General features: G+C 32.6%; 1 protein-coding gene across 2 annotated transcripts in view; it reads left to right on the top strand.

Annotated features, from left to right (window-relative positions):
• Positions 1-14,321, top strand: part of LOC114335192 (FERM and PDZ domain-containing protein 4) — a 570,092-nt gene extending 555,771 nt beyond the window's left edge. For both annotated transcript variants that reach the window (XM_028285388.2, XM_050654244.1), the window contains exon 14: positions 1,673-14,321. In XM_028285388.2, the coding sequence (XP_028141189.2) occupies positions 1,673-2,035 (363 nt within the window). In that variant the 3' untranslated portion in view covers positions 2,036-14,321. The remainder of the gene's footprint in view (positions 1-1,672) is intronic.
• The last annotated feature ends 4,999 nt before the right edge of the window (positions 14,322-19,320 follow it).

The following is a 19,320-nucleotide window of genomic DNA, read 5'->3' as shown; positions in this document are numbered from 1 at the left end:
TTAAAATAAATCAAAACTGTTTGAGTTATTGAAGATCAAAAAATTTTTATTTTTCTTGAGAAAAATGCATGTTTTTATCCGATTTTTCATCAATAACTCAAAAACTATAAGTTTTTTCAAAAAAGTTATTACTACCAAAATTGAAGCTAATAAATAATTAATTATACTCTTGACAAGAAAAACATTTTAGTGTTAACTAAAAGTGAGTTATAGGTAATTGAATAATATATTTTTTTCGGTAAGTAAAAAAATCGAAGTATTCAAGCTGAAATATCGGGAAAATTATGCATTTTATAACAGAAACTTATTAAACATTTGTCAAAGTAATTAAAAATATCTATCAAATGAGTCCCCGAACATGTTGATAGCAATCAAACTTATGCACCTAAATTAAAAAAAAAAATTCAAAATTTTTCCAAAAAATGTTATTGTTTTTTTTTTAATAACTCCGTTTATTTTCAAGATATCAGGTTTATCTAAAAACCGTTTGAAAACTAATTCCAAGGGCTATTTAACCACGTTGAATTTAATCTTTTAAACCCCTTACTTTCTTAAAAATAAAAGGTTAAATGGCCCTGGTTGCATGGTTTTCACAGCAAAATTTAAGATTTAAACGTTTCTATCTTGGTTATTTTTTACCCTATGGAAATAGTAAAACAGGTAAAATATTTGGCAAAGAAAAAACTAAAATTTGGGTATATATCATTTTTTACGTATATCGAGTATTTTTGGAGTTATTATCAAAAAAATATGAAAATTACAATAATTTTAAAAATTAGATTTTTTAAAATTATATTTTTGTTCAAAAATATGCATTCTAAACCGGTCAAAATTATTGAAATCATTACTTATGCTAATATAAAGAAGTTTTTGTAAGGATTACTATAAATTTTAATTTTTGTGGGTATGGCGTATGTTTTATTTTTCACTTTTTCCTAAAAAATTCGAAATGTTTCTTTTATTTTCATCATAACTTGCTTAATTTTGACGCCATTAACTTGTTCTGAAGCTCATTTAATAGGTATTCCGAAATACGTTGACAAATGATTAGCAGATATATTTTATACATTGCATCGTTTTCCCGTTATTTAAGCTTGAATACTTAGATTTGAGTACTCGTCGAAAAAAATACACATTCAATTGCCAATAACTCACTTTGAACTAACATTAGTTTAGTTCTTTAAGTGAGAAATATATTCAGTTTTTTATTGTCATCAATTTCAGTAATAATAACTATTTTGTAAAAGCTTATAGTTTTTGAGTTATACGTGAAAAACCGATTTAAAACATGCATTTTTTACGAAAAAAATAAATTTGTGGTGTTTAATAACTCAAAAAGTGTTGATTTATATTAATAACTTGATATAACAAATTTTGCTTATAATTTGTCCCTATATCGATTTATGGTTTTATTTTTAATAAAATGATTTTCACCCCCGAGAAGGGGTGGCATCCACCCCCAGGGTAATAGCGCAAGTTGGCATCATGTCACCTTTGTTCCTTGAGGTATCCTCTAATTACTCACCAATTTTCATGAAAATCGATGGAGGTTCAACGAAATCGGAGGTGAAAACCTTCAGTGACTCCACTAAATAGGATATTGTCATAGGTAGCAAGTTAAAAAAACAATTTTAATAGACCTTTAAATCCTCTAACAAAAAATGTATTTCAGGCAGCTAAAGAAGAGCTCACCTCGCAGTCTTTGCAGCTCGTCACCTCGAGCAAAATGCTAGTGATAGCAATGTCGGATCCCAGTCTTCCGGACTTACCAGAAAACCTTGCGATATGCCTCACCATACTACGCAGACTCACAGAATTGTGCCAAGACATGACGAACCACACCACCGCACCGCTGCAAACTAGAAACCTTATTTTGAAAGTCCATGACGTCACTGCAGCTTTCCGGATTCTTTTGAATTCGAATATCGACCGAAGCTCGCAGAGAGCGATAGAGGACCATCTGGCGGCACAAGCTGAAGCTTTGGCCAACGTTTTGGCAACTCTGTTAAGAAGTCTAAGGGTGTTCTCGCCTTAAGTTCTGTAGGTTATTATTAGTTGAATGTTGCATGGATTTTAAAGTGTTTTGTTTATAATTTAGGTTACTGGTTGTTTTAAAGATCACAAGTTGTTCATTTTAAGCGTATCATCTTAAAACTTGAAATTTATGAAGAATAACGGGAAACATGAAAATTTATCGCCATTTTGTTAAACTTCGCTACGAAAAAAATTGGTATCTGAATTGAATATGTATATTTATAACCATGTATATACTATGCTTTATCTGTTTGTAACTGGCAGCGCATTACAAATACAAATCTTCCCTAATTTACAAACAGCAGGTAAAGGGGTCAAATTCACTCGAAATAATATCCTCTATGGTTAAAATGTAGTTTTAGAGCCCACCCTTCTTTTTTTCATGTGCGATCTCCTCCAAGAAGGTCGGCAACCATCATGGCAATTCGCAATTTCTAAAGAGATTGTAAAGAGATCAGCAGAAATGCAGTTAAACCAATAAGCTCTCAAATTGTTTACCAAGGAGATATATCTTCTGCCACGACTCCTTCTACTGTATTCTTCATTGTATTATTAACTGCAATAAGTTATAATGCTCGCCCCTCATGGCATCCCAGATATTGCAGTTTTCTAACTTTTATTAAGTAAAAAAACTCTAACATGAAGTAAAACGACTTCTATGTAAAAACCACTTCTATATTTAATAAAATTTTAAAAATCCCAATGGATTAAACAAAATAGGTTCATTCAGAACGTTTTCGGTCCTATCAGTCCATCATCAGTGAATTCAAATATACTTGCTAACTAGCCCCAGAACCAAACTATGGTTGTACTTATAATTCAATCTACATTATAGTGTTGTGAAAATGGAAAGGCTAAACGCTGATGTTAAAAGAATACCTCGGGGAACAGGGTGAGACTCTAAATGAGAACCCTAATAACCATCTTGGGCCAACGAGGTCTCGTTGAGACCTCGTTGACCACTTTCAAAATGTTTTTGAAAAATCTATCGAATAGTACTAAATACGACCCCCCACAGAGGTGGGGCGGGGGTTACTTTAAAATCTTAAATGGGACCCCCAAATTTTTATTGCAGATTTGGATTCTTTACGTAAAAATAAGCAACTTTTATTCGAGACATTTTTTCTAATTATGGATAGATGGCGCTATAATCGGAAAAAACTATTGTTGGAAATGGAAAATTAAATTAAAAAATGGAAAGTCCCCACTAAAATCGAAAATTTTACTTAATTTTTTTTTTGGTTTTAGGACCTAATAATCACAACCCAATAGATAGAATAGATAGGCAGAACCGAGTGACTGCAAATTTAGCATACTTTGCTCCCCTACCATTACCTCTATTTGAAGATATGCATTTGTAATGAGCTGTCAGTTGAAAACAAATAGGCTTTAGGATTTTTAAATGATTCAGGAAGAATGAACAACATGTCTAAACTCTAATAAAGTTACGGTGATGGGAACATAATGCAAGTTACTGAACATATAGTATATGTAATAATAATAATTTTTATTGTTAATGTAGTTTGTAGATACCTCATAGGCCCGGATCCCGCGTACCCAAAAAAAGTTGATTATAAAATAGCAAGTTGAAAATTTGTTAATAGCTTAACGGTGTCTAGTCGGACAAATTTTGATGTAAACTGATTTAAACAGGAGAAGTATTAATAATTGTGGAACGTGATTTTAATCGAGAAACTTAGCAAATAGCAAACTTTATATATAATATAATAATATGAAAAAAATTTTGTCCGACAAATATGTTGGGCATTTTAATACGTCCGATACGTAGAATGAGAGTTTAATGAAAGGGTAACAAATCAATTGGAAGTTCTGTCCGACAAAATACATGGGACGTTTTCGTAGTCTGACGTTAGAACCCTGTTCCACAATGAAAACGTCCCCTGTTCCAGTGTTCCCGTACATCAAAGTTTGTCCGACTAGACGCCGTTAAGATATTAACAAATTTTCAGCTTGCTATTAATCAACTTTTTTTGGTACGCGGGATCCAGACCTATCATCGAGCGATGGTGGCCAAGGGTGAAGATCTTGACGGACATGACTGACTTTTGTTTGATTAATGTTGTCCGTTAACATGTCGTTGTATATAAAATAATGTGTAGATGTATTTATGCCACAAATTCTTAAGTGTTACAGTAACTTGAGAACTCGCCTAAATGTGTTACAGAATGTCTGCAGGATTTTAAAATGTTAATTTATTTTCTCATTATTCTCATTGCTTTCTGAGCATATTTCCTCCTTGTGTCAAATTTTTTTTGTCTCTTGTTATATTCATTATTCTTCATTCTTTCTTTTCATTAATCTTTTTAGTTATTTCTTACTTGTTGTTAATAGCGTTAGATCGTCCGCGAATGCTATACATTGACGGCCATTTTTAAAGATTGTTTCCTGCAAATTAATGTATTTTGTTTTTTCTGATTATTCCTTTCCGTGTCAGATTAAACAGAGTAATTGATAGTGGGTCTCCTTGTCGTAATCCTTCCTTTGTTTAAAAAATGTAATTTATAACCCTAGGGTTACAATAACAGTTTAAAAAAACTAATTAACCAGCAAGCGCATAAACATCGTTTATCTTTTGTTTAGGTAGATATTTTCTGTTATTTATTTGTTTTTTTTTCTTATTAGTTTTAATAAGTACTGTGTAAATACAAAGTAATTTGTGATGTTTACGAACAGTTTAGTGTTATAGTTTTTAAAAAACAAACTGTGAATCGAAAACTATAGAAATAATTGAACAATTTGATTATCTAGTGACGTAAACATTATACCAAGGTAACGTCTTACTGCACTATATGATAGTGTGCAGAAGCACCATCTTGTTGAATCGTTATTTCCAAGTTACTGAATTCATCTGGATTATCTTCCATAATTTCAAGAATCGACGGCTCAATTATTGTATTTTGTAATATCTCCAGATACCCTTCACCGGTTGCTATAGCATTGAGAAAAGCGAGCCCCACTATGTGGTTTCCCAAAATACCTGCTCAAACATTTAGTTTTCTGGAAATTAAGTATGTATTTCACGAAAGACGTGATGATTTGTGTCACTCCAATACCTCACATTGTGTGTGTTAATATTTCCATTGAGGAAAAATGTACTTTCATCACTAAAGCCCATTTTACAGCTTGCAATTATACCTGCAAAACTCAAGAAGGTTGCCAAAAGGCGTGCGCAGGTTATTATCAGCTGATTATTTCATGAAACTTCTTGCAGTTGCGTGGTAATCGGTTTGGTGCCATTTTCTGTGCGAGTTTTCATGCAAGTCTAGGGGGATTTGTAGGAATTTTGATTTTTCCACAATGTCAAATGTCATAATCACTGATTAACACGGATACATGCCGATCAGCTGTTTTCTGTTTTTGAAATATCAACATTATTTCCCATTGATTATATTATTATAAATTGAAGTGCTTTTCAACATCTACTTATACTAAATATACAGTCAAGATGCAGTAGAAATAAACAAACCAAGACACGTTAAATGCTACTCGGAGCACTCCCAAATCATAATTTACAATGTATGAACTTTATAAATCATGATTTGGGATTTACAATGTATATACATTGTAAATTATGATTCAGGGGTGCTCATAGTAGCATTTAATGTGTCTTGGTTGTTTATTTCTACTGCATCTTGATTCTAAATTGAGTATAGATAAATTCTTCTGTTAGAAATATATTACACCTCTTCTTGTTCAACCAAGGTCTTATATAGTCACCATCTCCGTTCTCGTATGGGTTCTAAATTAGTACCTAACTAAAAGGCTGACTGCAGCAATAATAATACTTAAGGTTGCTGCCATTGCCGTTTTCCTTTTATATTTGGCTATTTTTAATAGTCTCTAAACAAAAACAATGAACATGGAAAAATGATAGCGATTTAGCCGTTTTCGCTAATACCTACTGTAACACTTTGTTAATTTCATGGCATATATACATTCGGAAAATATGTACTGTATTAAGTAAAATGTTGATATTAGTTTCACCTCTGGATTGTTCAACTTGTTTAGTAAACAGTTTACTGATTTTGTAAACAAGAAAAATTAGTAGAAGTAATTTTTATGTATGTATATATGTGTACTTGGAACCAAGAGTATATCATTTGTTTAATCATTTAGAAAATATAAGCCATGTTAAAAAATAATCCATTGCGACTATTAAGTACTTGTTTCCTCTCTCTGTTATCCGAAGTGGGCCGAGAATATTCAATGCAAATCGTTCAAAAGGCTCCCTGGATTGTGCCATTTACCACGACTTCTTGTTCTATGACCTTTTCTATCGTTGCATAAATCGCATTCCTTGCAACATTCTTCTACATCTCGGCGACAATTGATCCAGTAAAATCTATCTCGAACTCTGACCAGTGTTCTTTTGACTCCAAAATGTCCTCCAGAAAGGCTGCTATAAAATTCTTGCAATACACATTTAATGTGTGATTTTTGCAGTACCACTTGTTAAACTGTACATACTCCATCGGCCTTTTCCCATTTTCGATATAATATAGATACCATTGGAAAGATACAGAGATTTACATTGAGTCCATTATTTCCTGTCAAATGGGTCTTAATTCATTTTTAATTTCTCGTATGACTTTTGTGATTATCTTTGTCTTTCTTTTGACTCTTTTTTAGGTTCTCCAGGGAATTCTGATCATTCATTATCTCCTTCCTGCTTGCTGGTACCTAGAGACACACTTGTTCGGTAATTGTTCATTTAAGACATTGTCAAATTGACACCTGTTACTAATCACTAGTTCTAATGAGTAACTTTGGATTCCAAAGTACCAATCCCTTTCCTTTCTGGGAAATCGATTTCTTGGACACTTATCTCTAGGTACTAGTAATTTTGCTTACCTCTAACTGAAAATTTGCGTGAATTTGAAAAAACTATTTATGATTTCTAGTCCTCTCGTTCTCCTCATCCTCTTCTTTCTACGCTTCTCCTTAAGCTCTACCTCTTCTTGTCTACGCTTACACTAATCTTCTGCTCTTCTTGTCTAATAGACATTAACCTTCCGATGACCAACCTTTTTTTGTTACACGGATGACCAACGGGGGTAAAAAATGACCCCAGGTCAAAAATGACATGGAATGAATGTTTTTAGCATTTAAATCTTTATCTAACAATACATCCTCTTTTTCTGATACTATTTCATCTTCTATATCATCATAAAAATCAGCAGTAACAATTTCCTGTAACTCAGCCTCAGTAAGATATTTGCGGGCCATATCTAATATGTACACAAAATACTAAGAAACTATAATAATATACGACAGGAAATAATAATAATGACTAACTGTAGCAGACAGGAATGTCATGATCCGTACATAACAGGCACCACAGTCTAAAAATAGATTTTGATAACGCGCAGTGTAAAACTACTTGGAATTCCACATAATAGACGGTATTTTACTAAACATCAACTTCAGAATATATTTTTTATTCGTAAAATATAGGGAATTTTTTTTATTTCAAAATACGAGGATAACTAGAATGATATTAAAGTCAAATAAAAAAATAATGAGTTAAAAATTGAAAATACTTTTGAATTTACTAAAGAAAAACATACGCTGGGGTCCAAATTTATCCCCTTGGTCATCCGAAGGTTAATACTTACTAAATAAATGGAGAAATTTCTAAACGACTAAACAAACTGAAAACAAATATATTTACTGTTTATATGTTGCATAATTTTGATTTAGTAAATTTTATAATTTTAACATTTTATTGTACCTTTTAACTGTTTCTAGTCATATTCTCATTTATGTTAATTTACTTTTAGGTCTTTTGAGTTATTAGAAAAACTAAAACTAGACCAATAATAAAACTTAATCAAGTGGAAGTACCTCTATTTAAGCTAATGTCTATGTAATGTAATCTTTTCACTTCACACTTCATCCTTTTCCTTGCTTTATTTTAGTAAGTTATGTTTCTTATTTAGAAAATTGGACAGCTTACCTTTGTACTAGTTTTAGTTTTTTATTATATTATTATTAAGGAACCATTGACCAAATATTGCAATACGTTGAAGATATTGGTGAACAATCTAAGTATTTGTGACTAAAGTCTGAAATAAGTGGTGAAATCAATGACATTATATTATCTCTATAAGTTATTGTACAGAAATTATTTTTATTTAGAACAATATATTTTTTGTCAGACGAGATGGTAGATTTTTCAGTATGTGAGCAACTTTAGTAAAGTGTATTAGCTTATTTACTTTGTGCATTTATGTCAGACATGAAATATGCTTTGATTGACTTAAAAACAACTGGGGATGTAGGTACAATAAGGGCTTAAGTGCATAATCCATGGTTTGAGAAAGAGCCCTCTCAAGTTTTTTTTCTATTACACTTTTTTTTCCTTCCAAGAAGACAAATAAAAATATTATGTTATATGTCGCTAGCGACGAAAATCACAGACCATTCGAAATCAATTCAAGGCAAGCACTCTTACAAAACAGCTACCACAAAACCCAAATCAATAGGAGCATTCAAAAACATCTAAACCCCATTCCATCCAAAAAAGAAATATTGTCATCCGATCAACCCAAAATCTTTCTACCTTTTATCAAAGGTATCACTGACAAGATCAGTAGAACTATTAACCCTCTAAACATCAACACTATCTTCACTACTCACTCCAATTTGTCCAATCTCGTCAGGTCCGTAAAATACCAAATCCCCAATGAAGACCATGGTGTCTAAGAGATACCTTGTTTCAGTTGCCCACGAACATACATGGGACAGACAGATCGACGAATCCACATCCGTATTTACGAACATTCTACTACTACTTCAGCTCTAGCCCAACATTGTATTCAGAGAGGTCACAAAATAAATTTCGAAAAATCAAAAACCATGTGTCCTATCCATTCCTTAAAATCGAGAATTATCCGTGAAGCCATTGACAGCCCTGACAGCCTAAACACACTCAATGACCCTAAAGGGCTACCGGCAACATGGCGACCGCTGCTTCAGCGACACTGAGGAGCAGGCAGATTGAGACCTCAGATACTGATACTTTACGAGTGAGGGGAGTAGTCAGATTGAGATCCCTAACTCGAACGGAACCATATCCCTCTTGATAATGACACCAAAATGGGTGCCGAAACTTCGACTTTTAAATTTTAATATTGGTTACACCTGTATAGGAACATATTATGTAGACACCAAAAATGTATTCCCCCCAAGAAGGGCACAACGGTCTATAGCCGCTTATTGCACCTACTTCCTCAATTGATAATGAACGAAAACAATGTTTTCTTTAAGACGGTCAATATAGATGACGCAGTTATCAGCTAATATACCAATAATTTACAAAGACGAAGTTGCGTTGTACTTTCGAGATATAAAGTGTCCACAACACAAAATTACTGAAAATTATTATCAAATGGAAAATAACCATCAAAACTTTTGTAGAGTATTTACGAACCTAGATTAAGAATGTGAAGTAGAGGTAATATAATGGCAAAATTCTCCTTAAAAAGGACACCGTACACATATTACAGAAAATGTAATGTCACTCAAATACAATAATATTTACATGAATAGATTCTTCTCGAAATTACAATCATTTCATATAATTGCGCCAACTCTGAATTTTGAATAATAACGGCGTAAATTGATATAAATAAATCTAAAATTAAATGGGTATGTACAGAAGTTAGACGGAGAAGAGAGATTTTGTGAAAAGGCAGTTCATAAACCTTTCTGAAGATATTAAGCTCTATTATCTTCTTCTATTTGCAGTACCGACTCCATCGAAGGTTGGCTACCATCACAGCAATATTAACTTTGTTGGTTGCAGCTCTGAACAATTGTATTGAACTGTATCCGTACCACTCCCTTTTTCGCCATCAGGATATCCTCCTACATCCCACATTTCTCTTTCCCGAGATTTTTCCTTGGATTATGAGCCTTAGCAGGGAGTACTTTTCCCTCTCATTATGTGGCCTAGATATTCCAGTTTTCTCGTTTGTATGATTTTTATGACTTCGCATTCCTTCCCCATCTTTAGCAAAACATCTTGATTTGACACTTTCTCTGTCCATGGTATTTTCCACATTCTCCTATAGCACCACATCTCGAATGCCTCAATGTTTTTGATGTTTAACTTTTTTACTGTCCAAGCTTCCATTCCGTACCTCAGAACGGAGAAAACATAGCACCTTAACATTCCCGTTCTTAATTCCTATTCGCCTTTTAATTTCTCTTGTCTGGTCATTAGTATCAGTGAACCAAACCCCTAAATATTTGTAGGACGTAACTCTTTCAACTTGCTTATTATTTATGGTTAAATTCACATTGGTGTATAGCTTCTTTGTTACAATCATAAATTTAGTCTTTTTGATGTTCAGTTTTCGACCATACTTCTTGGTATCAGTGTTTCCAGCAAATGCTGTAAATTTGCTAGGTTATCTGTTACTATTAGCATGTCGTCAGCGTATCGTATAGTGTTAATTAATTCTCCGTTAATGTCCATACCAATTGTTTGCTCTAGGAGCGGTTCTTGACATATTGTTTCGCTGTATATGTTGAAGTGGAGAAAGCACACAACCCTGACGCTCCTCGACGGATCTCAATTTCTTCAATTAACTCATTATCAATCTTGATTTTTCCTGTTTTTCTCCAGTACAACCTGAATATGATGTTAATGTCGCGAGTGTCCATGTTTTTGCTTCTTAGGGTTTCATACATTCTTATAAATATAATAAATGACAATGCAGGCTGAGTTAAGCTGTTTTCAATAGGAATAATATATTTTAGACTAACAGTATTTATAAATAGAACAGTTTTATGAAAAAATGCGATTTCTATAAACTTTAATTACAATTTACGCCTTTATTATTCAAAATTCAAAGCCGGCGCAAGGATTTGAAATGATTGTAATTTCGTGACGAATCTATCTATGTAAATTTTGTTGTATTTGGGTGACATTATATTTTCCATAAGACGTGTGCGGTGTCCATTCTCCTTAAAAATATAAGTACTCTATGTGATATTGTACCCCTTACCTACCCAATTTACCTGTTGTAACCAAACCGTTCGATTTCCCAAAGAATGCGATGAAAGATAGAGGCGAATCAAAATAGATTTTTAGGAAATCGTATAAATGTAAAACAATAAGTAAGAGCGAATAAATATACAGATCTGTCCATTTAGAGTGGTTTTTCAAAAGAAAGTATTATTTGTAGATAGCTAGTCAGACAGTCGTAAGTACAAGTTTGCAAATGTCTAGTTACCTTTGTTGTACCATTTTTTATTTCAGTCTTTGCAGAGTACCTACTTTTTATAATCGAATATAATTCAGAGTGTACGAAAATGTAGCTATCCGACTTTTTGTGTATCATGTAAAGGGTATCCACCGTTAAGACAAAATGCCCTCAGTCCCAGAAATCAATTTTTTTTTCATTTTTTTACAGTGTACATAACCAAAAATTTTCGAAAAAAAATGTATAACTTTTTTTGAAGATTATCAAAAAATGTATTTATTGTTTTTTACAGATTTTTCCGAAGGTGCGCTACTTTCAAAAATCCGAAAAACTGTTTGTTTATGAGGTTTTTGAGGATTTTGCCCATTTTATAGACTTCAAAATAGATTAAATCAAGGTTTTTTATAAGTTATATATAATTTGAAGTAAATAAAACGGGATAATACCCGAAGGTTGGCTGTATACCATCTAGTTAAACAAAATTTAATGTGAAGTAAAACTCCCTGGTGTATTTGGTATATTTAATAAAAAATTTTAAAAATTTTAAAAGTCCAAAAGGATTACGTTCAGAACGTTTTCGGACTTATCAGTCCATCATCAGTGAACTCCCTGTCCTTGCTAAATAGCAACAATGCCAAACACTGGTTAAGATGTATGTTCCAACTTCTTCTTCTTCAAATGCAAATCCACTAATGGATGTTGGCGATCACATTTTCCATTAACTCTCTGTTTCTTGCAATGTGTATCAGAGATTGTATGTCGTTAATCCCTGTCCATTGATTTATGTTTCGGAGCCAGGACATTTTCTTGCGTCCTATTCCTCTCTTGCCTTCAATTTTACCCTGGATTATAAGTTGAAGGAACTGATATTTTTCGTTTCGCATGATGTGACCCAAATACGCCGTTTTTCTTTTCTTGATGTTTTCGAAAAGCTGACGTTCTTGGTTGATTCTTTTAAGTACATCCACATTTGTGACTTTCGCCGTCCATGGTATCTTTATGATACGGCGATAAAGCCACATTTCGAAGGCTTCTAATCTGTTTATATCCCTCGTTTTGAGTGTCCAGCCCTCTATGCCATATAGCAGCACCGACCACACGTAGCATTTAGTAAACCTTAGTCTCAGTGTAAGGTCGAACTCTGAGCAGGTCAGTACCTTCCTGAATTTTACGCAAGCTTGTCGAGCTTGCTCAATGCGACATTTTACTTCCCTGTCCGATGCCCAGTCTTCAAAAAGCCACGTTCCTAGGTATTTGAATTTGCTCACACTCTCAATGGACTTAGTATTCAGTGTTATGGTGGAGTTTTCAAATGCATCCAAGTTTCTGGAGATGATGATGAATTTGGTCTTTTTGGTATTAATCTCTAATCCCATTCGCTTACTGTATTCTCCGATTATAGTGACAAGCTGTTGAATATCTGCTATGTTGTCGCAAATTAAGACACATCAATACTCCATTCACTTTGATTCCCATCTCTGCATCTTCCAAAGACTCTTGAAATATGGCTTCCGAATAAATGTTAAATAAAAGAGGGGAAAGCACACATTCCTGCCGAACACCCCTTCTTATATGTATGGATTTGGATATAGAATTGTCTATTTTTAATTGTGCTGCCTGATACCAGTACAAGTTTTCAATGCATCTTATGTCTTTTTGGTCTATATCAAGCTTCTTGAGGATCTGCATTAACTTGTGATGTTGGACACGATCAAACGCTTTCTCGTAGTCTAAAAAGCACAGGAATACGTCCTTCCTCTGATCGTAACAATTTTGGCCAACACCTGTGTTGCTACTATTGCTTCTCTTGTTCCCAAACCTTGCCTAAACCCAAACTTAGAATCACTGATGTCCCATTCACATTTTTTGTATAATCTTTGATGTAGTATTTTTAAGAATATTTTTAAAGTGTGACTTATCAGGCTAATGAGTCTGTGATCCTCACATCTTTTTGCATTGACTTTTTTGGGTAGGGGAATAAATGTAGATAGCAACCACTGCTGAGGATAGCAACCAGTTTCATAAATAAAATTAAATATTTTATGTAGTGCTGAAATTCCCCTCTCATCTAGAGTAGTTTGAGTATTTCTGAAGGGATTTCATCAGGTCCAGGTGCCTTATTGTTTTTTGAATATAATATTGCCTTTTCTATTTCCTCTTTAGTGATTGAAGGGCCAGTCAGCTGGTCGTCTCTATAAACTTCACTAATGGGTCTTTCGTCATGAAAGAGCTCCTGGATATAGTTTTCCCATATATGAATTTTCTCTTTTTCACCAACTACATGTTCCAACTACATATTAAAATTTGCAAAATAATTTGTCCTAGATTGGATGCCAATGGATTACTACCAGCAACATGATGCTCTACTGTATCATATTAAGAGATTTTTTAAGTGATTAGGTCTTCATTGAACCACGTTTAGTCTGTCAATGATTGAGCTCTTACGGAAAGATATGAGAAAAATCAGAAATACATTTTTTCATAAAATACGCAAAATAAAAAAACAAACCCTGAAAGAAAAAACAAAACGAAAAAATGACGATTTTTGTGGAAGGGGCTGGGGGAGGAGTGGTAGGATAAAATTGTCTTATTTGTGAGCGAATTTTGACTATCTTAATGGGGATACTAACACTAAAGTGTTATATGTGGTCTTTATTACTATATGGCTGTGAGACCTGGACATTCAAACAGTATGACGTCAACAAACTAAATTCATTCGAAATGTGGATGTACCACCGAATACTAAGAATAAGCTGGACCAGCAGAACGACGAATGAAGAAGTACTGGAAATAATGAACACACGTCCTCATCTGGTCAATACAATTAAAATTAGAAAGACGTCATATCTAGGACACATAATATGCCATAAGGAATTTGAGCAGCTCCAGGTAATATTAGAAGGCAAAATTGAAGGTAAAAGAGATATAGGACGAAAAAAAAATCCTGACTCCAAAACATCAGAGATTGAACCCACACAACAGGAAATGACTTAATTCATCAAGCCCAGAGCAGAGAGGAATTTGCCATATTGATCGCCAACCTCAATAGAGAAGGCACTTAGGAGGAGGTGGAATAGGGAAACCATTTGGCATTTAAGATCTTGTTAAGATTTCTTTTTTTTTAACAAGTAATATCGTAGAATAAAAGAAAATAAAACTTCGAAATTTCGAAATATTTCGAAATTCAAGAGTCATAAGGAATACCTACAAAAACTTATTTTTTTCACACTAGTCCTTTTTCTTTTTTCCTCTTCTTTTTTATTGCATTTCTTTTCTCAGCAGTTATTTCATTGTTTAAGGAATGAAACTTTTGGTTATTAATGTAATAAGTTATGTTGGATGATACATTTTCGTTTATGTTTTAATATAAAATTTGTTAAAATATGTTTTACGGGAACTGAAAAATTAGTACCTAAGTTTTTCATTTGTTTCAAATTGTTATTTTAATTCTTTTTGTTATGGAAAGTATTAATTAAATTAATTTAATTGTGGCTGAACAATTTAACTTAAAATTAAATTTATTGACGTTTCGACTTTCACTATCGGTATTTCGATAACGACCTGCGAAGTTGAAGTCAAAACGTCAATAAACTTCATTTTTAAAATATATTGTGGCTTATTTCCCAATAAAATAGTAAATAAGTTATCCATAATATTTTATGATGCTACAGAAGTAACAGAAGTGATATTATGGACAAACAAAAAAAAATAATATTTTAAAACTATATTTTTCAGTTCTCGTCATCCTCTGCAATTGAAGTTGCTTATTAAATTTGTATATACCTGTTTTGTTTTAAACTGTTACATAAAAATATAAAGTTACTTATATAATTATATATTTCTTGTTAATAGTTCAAATTTGTTAATCTTGAGTAACATCATCATTAGATATAGAAGTTTTAAGTTTGACTTAAATTTTAACAAATAAAGCCAAATTATTTATTTTAATATCTTGCATAGTATACAGAGTGTTTTTATTTAAGTATGTATATTTATTACTACGCCTTTTTTATTCCTACTTTCTTTTTATTACTTCTTTTTATTCCTACTTCTTTTTTATTCTTACTTCTTTGTTATTGCTACTACTTGTTCTTGTTGCCCTTCTCTCAAAGATCAGCAAAAGATAACTAACTGCCTTCACCGATTCCAAAAATACATATAAATCAAAATCCAAAGATCCACCCTTTTTTTAACCAATCATCATTTAGTTCTTCAAAATCACCCAAAATTGGAGTTCTCAAGAAATGACTTTCAACTTTTCCATTTTTGTTGTCGGTAAACAAAAGTAAAAATGAACTTTCATAATTAACTTTCTACATTTTCAAGTGTTTTGAAAACCAACTCGAGACACAACCTTCTTCTTCATGTGCCTTGTCTATTGCGAATGTTGGCTATCATCATAGCAATTTTAATTTTGTTTGCGGCGTTCCTGAACTCGATCGATGTTAGTCCAAACCATTGGCGTAAGTTTTGAAGCCATGAATGTCTTCTTCTATTCTATCCTGTATTGTCAGTTGCAGTTTGCGATATTTATCATGTCTCATAATATGACCGAGGTATTCAAGTTTCCGTTTCTTTAGTCCTGTCGCCAGTGGGGGTACAACGGCCTCCTGTATTCAGATGGACTTACCCAAGTTTTTTTTATGTATTTTGACTCGTAGAACACGAATTTTTTGGGTAACAGTTGATCCGGATGTCGATAAGATTGTTATAAACAAAGAACTTGAGGCATTACATAACAGAGATTTATCGCAAAACAAAACATTTTTGTGTATTTCTTGGGCCATTCTAAGCAAAAAACGTTCCTACAAATTTTTGAAGTTATACTTCTTTAAGGGCGTAATGACGGTGAAATTTTATATGGTAAAACCTAGCGACCGGGCGCATGCGCATTATAACTTTGTTCTGATTGGATGTTCAAATGACATGACAAAAATTATCCAATATGGCAGCTGTGGCACAGCTGTGGGACTGTGGTTTGGTTATAATGTATGCTTGTTGCGTTTTAAAATTTGTAGGAAGAGAAACAAAGAACAAAAAGTTAGTTAATGGTTATACTGCCTTTTTAAATAGTTTTCATATTATATTTTTGGACTTATTTACATAGAAGAGATGATTGTTGCATGCCAATGTGAAAGCTCATCAAACTGTGACTAGTATGAGTGCCGCAGATCTCGCTTATTCAAAGCTAAAGAATCTTTCACTGGTAAGTGTTTTATAAATAGTTGATCAAATTTTGTTATGATATTTGAACATAGCCACTTTGCACGACGCAAGTGATTGCGAAATTTATTAGTCGTTATACGGGCTCCGATACCTACCTTGAACCTACCAAAATACATAAGTAGTATGTAATACTTTTATTTACATAATTTGATTACCATCAAAATTTCTATCAATATTCACCTAATATATTGTTTTCTTACTCTATGTTTTGTTGTATTTTTTCAATTCTAAATCATTTCAATTCAAAATCAAAATAATTTGATTTACATAAGTTAAAAATGTCAAAAGGTTAATCTGTTTAGTTCGACGATCTTCGCACATAATGACAAGCTGTCTCTGTGGCGAAGTTTTAATGCGAGTGAATCCCAATACAACGCAAATACCAGCCGCGTGGTAAGTTGGTTCGAATAGAAACTTTTATTTTTTTTATTTTTTTTATACATTTTATGATTGTAAGTATATTTATTATATAATTTTATTTTCAGAAAATACGTATTTAGTTAAAACATTTTCCGACAATTAATGTTCAGAAATCATTTGTGGCATTTTTAATGTGTTTGTGTGTGTTTTATTCTTTTATTATTTTAATTTTTGGCACTGTTTTAATAAAAATGTTTGAGAAGTAATAAGTATAAATTAGTTTAATATTTAAATAAAATATAAATAAAAAGTATATTAATTTCGTTTATAATCATATAATCATATAATAGAAGTATAACTTCTTACGTGCGTACAAAGTACACACACATTCCTTTTTTCGTATGATGCATAGTTTTCGAGATAAACGCGGTTGAAATTTCAAAAAATTTAAAAATTGCAATTTTTGAACCCGAATAACTTTTGATTAAAAAATAAAATAGCAATTCTGCTTACCGCATTTGAAAGTTCTGGTCAAATTATATCGGTTTTAATTATTTGCATTGCTAAAAATTTATTATTTTATTGTTAAACAAAGCTATAATCACCTAGTGCTTGAGTGATGTTTTCAATGATTTCTCATTTAAAATCGAACAAGTAGATAGAGTAGGTAAAAGTGCGAGCGAGGCTATTTCTACGTAGCATGCGTTAAAACGCATGTATTAGGCACGGGAAACACTATGTGCTTGTAGCTTTTTTTAACAATAAAAAAATAAATTTTTAGCAATGCAAATATTCAAAACCGATATAATTTGACTTAAACTTTCAGATGCGGTAAGCAGAATTGCTATTTTATTTTTTATTCAAAAGTTATTCGGGTTCAAAAATTGCAATTTTTCGATTTTTTGAAAGTTTAACTCGAAAACTATGCATCCTACGAAAAAACTTGTAGGAACATTTTTTGGTTAGAATGGTCCAAAAAATACAAAAAATTGTTTTGTTTTGCGAGAAATTGCTGTTATGTACTACCTCAACTTCTTTGTGTATAGCAATCTTATCGACATCCGGATCAACTGTTACCCAAAAAATTCGTGTTCTACGGGCAAAAATACATAAAAAAAAACTTGGCTAAGTCCATCTGAATTAAGAAGGCCGTTGTACCCCCCCTGGCGACAGGACTACTTACTTGTGAAAAAGATTTCTTTTTGTTTTCCCATTCGGTACAATACCTCACCTCAAAATCCAGGACATTTGAGGATACGTCGGTACACCCACATTTCGAATGCCTCTAGCTTGTTCATTAGTGTTTGCGTTATAGTCCAGGCCTCTGCGCCATACAGCAAGACTCAAAATACATAGCATTTTAGGAGCTGTATTTTTAGTTGGAGAGATATGTCGCAATGGGTGAATATATTTCTCATGTTGTTAAATGTTGCTCTGACCTTTTCAACTCTAGATCGTATTTCCGTTGTTTGATCCCATTTTGAGTTGACCACTGTTTCAAAGTATACATATGAGTCTACGTGTTGAATTATTTGGTTTTTATTTTCATTTGCCTGGCAGGTTTTCGAGTTTTGCTGACCAGCATCCATTATATTTTATTTATGTTGTTAAGTCCTCTTTCTCCACTCGCTCTGTTCAGCGTGAGTTTGGGGGTTAAAACCCCTCCCAGAGCATATAGAAATATATGTAAAGAATAGTAGAAAAGTGTATCTTGTCTTTCACAAACAATACAAAACCCCTCCCAGAGGAAAATTTTAGGTGCGCCACTTGTCCATAAGATGCTGAAGTTCATCAATACAGTTGGTAAGTACGACTGTATCGTCCGCATATCGGATGTTATTTGTAAATTCTCCATTGATTTTTATGCCTCCGTTTGCTTCATCCAGTGCTTTTTGAAAGATATGTTCAGAGTAAATATTGAAAAGGAGAGGGGAGAGAACACATCCCTGTCGCACACCTTTTCTGAACTCAATGCTCTCTGTGAACGAATTTCCAACTTTTACCTTGGCTGCCTGATTCCAGTAGAGGCTTGTTACAATTCGGATGTACTTATTAAGGTTACGAGACATAATAGAGACTGTTAATCACGTGTATTTATATGGTATATCTATAATAAGTCCATACCCCTGTACTGTTAACACATACAAAAAAAAACAATATGTGAATATAATTTATTCCTCTATTTTAATTTACATGTAGAAATACTTATATTTTTTTTTTGGTTTATAATTATAATTTTTTTTATAATTTTTGGTTTTTCTTCTTTTCTCTGTGCCTTTTTAATTTTGTTTTAAATTTGCGGATCATAACAATACATATTGCTAAAATAAAAACACTTTATATATTGTAGACTATGTATTAGAACGAATTTTAAATGATCCAGTAAATAATCGCTTCATTGGCATTATTTAAAAAACTGTGATACAAATAGGTTATTTAAATAATACATTAGCCAATGTGTAAAGGA

Source organism: Diabrotica virgifera, chromosome 1, assembly GCF_917563875.1.
Source record: "Diabrotica virgifera virgifera chromosome 1, PGI_DIABVI_V3a".
NCBI lineage: Eukaryota > Metazoa > Arthropoda > Insecta > Coleoptera > Chrysomelidae > Diabrotica > Diabrotica virgifera.
This window is presented reverse-complemented; position numbering and strand designations above follow the sequence as displayed.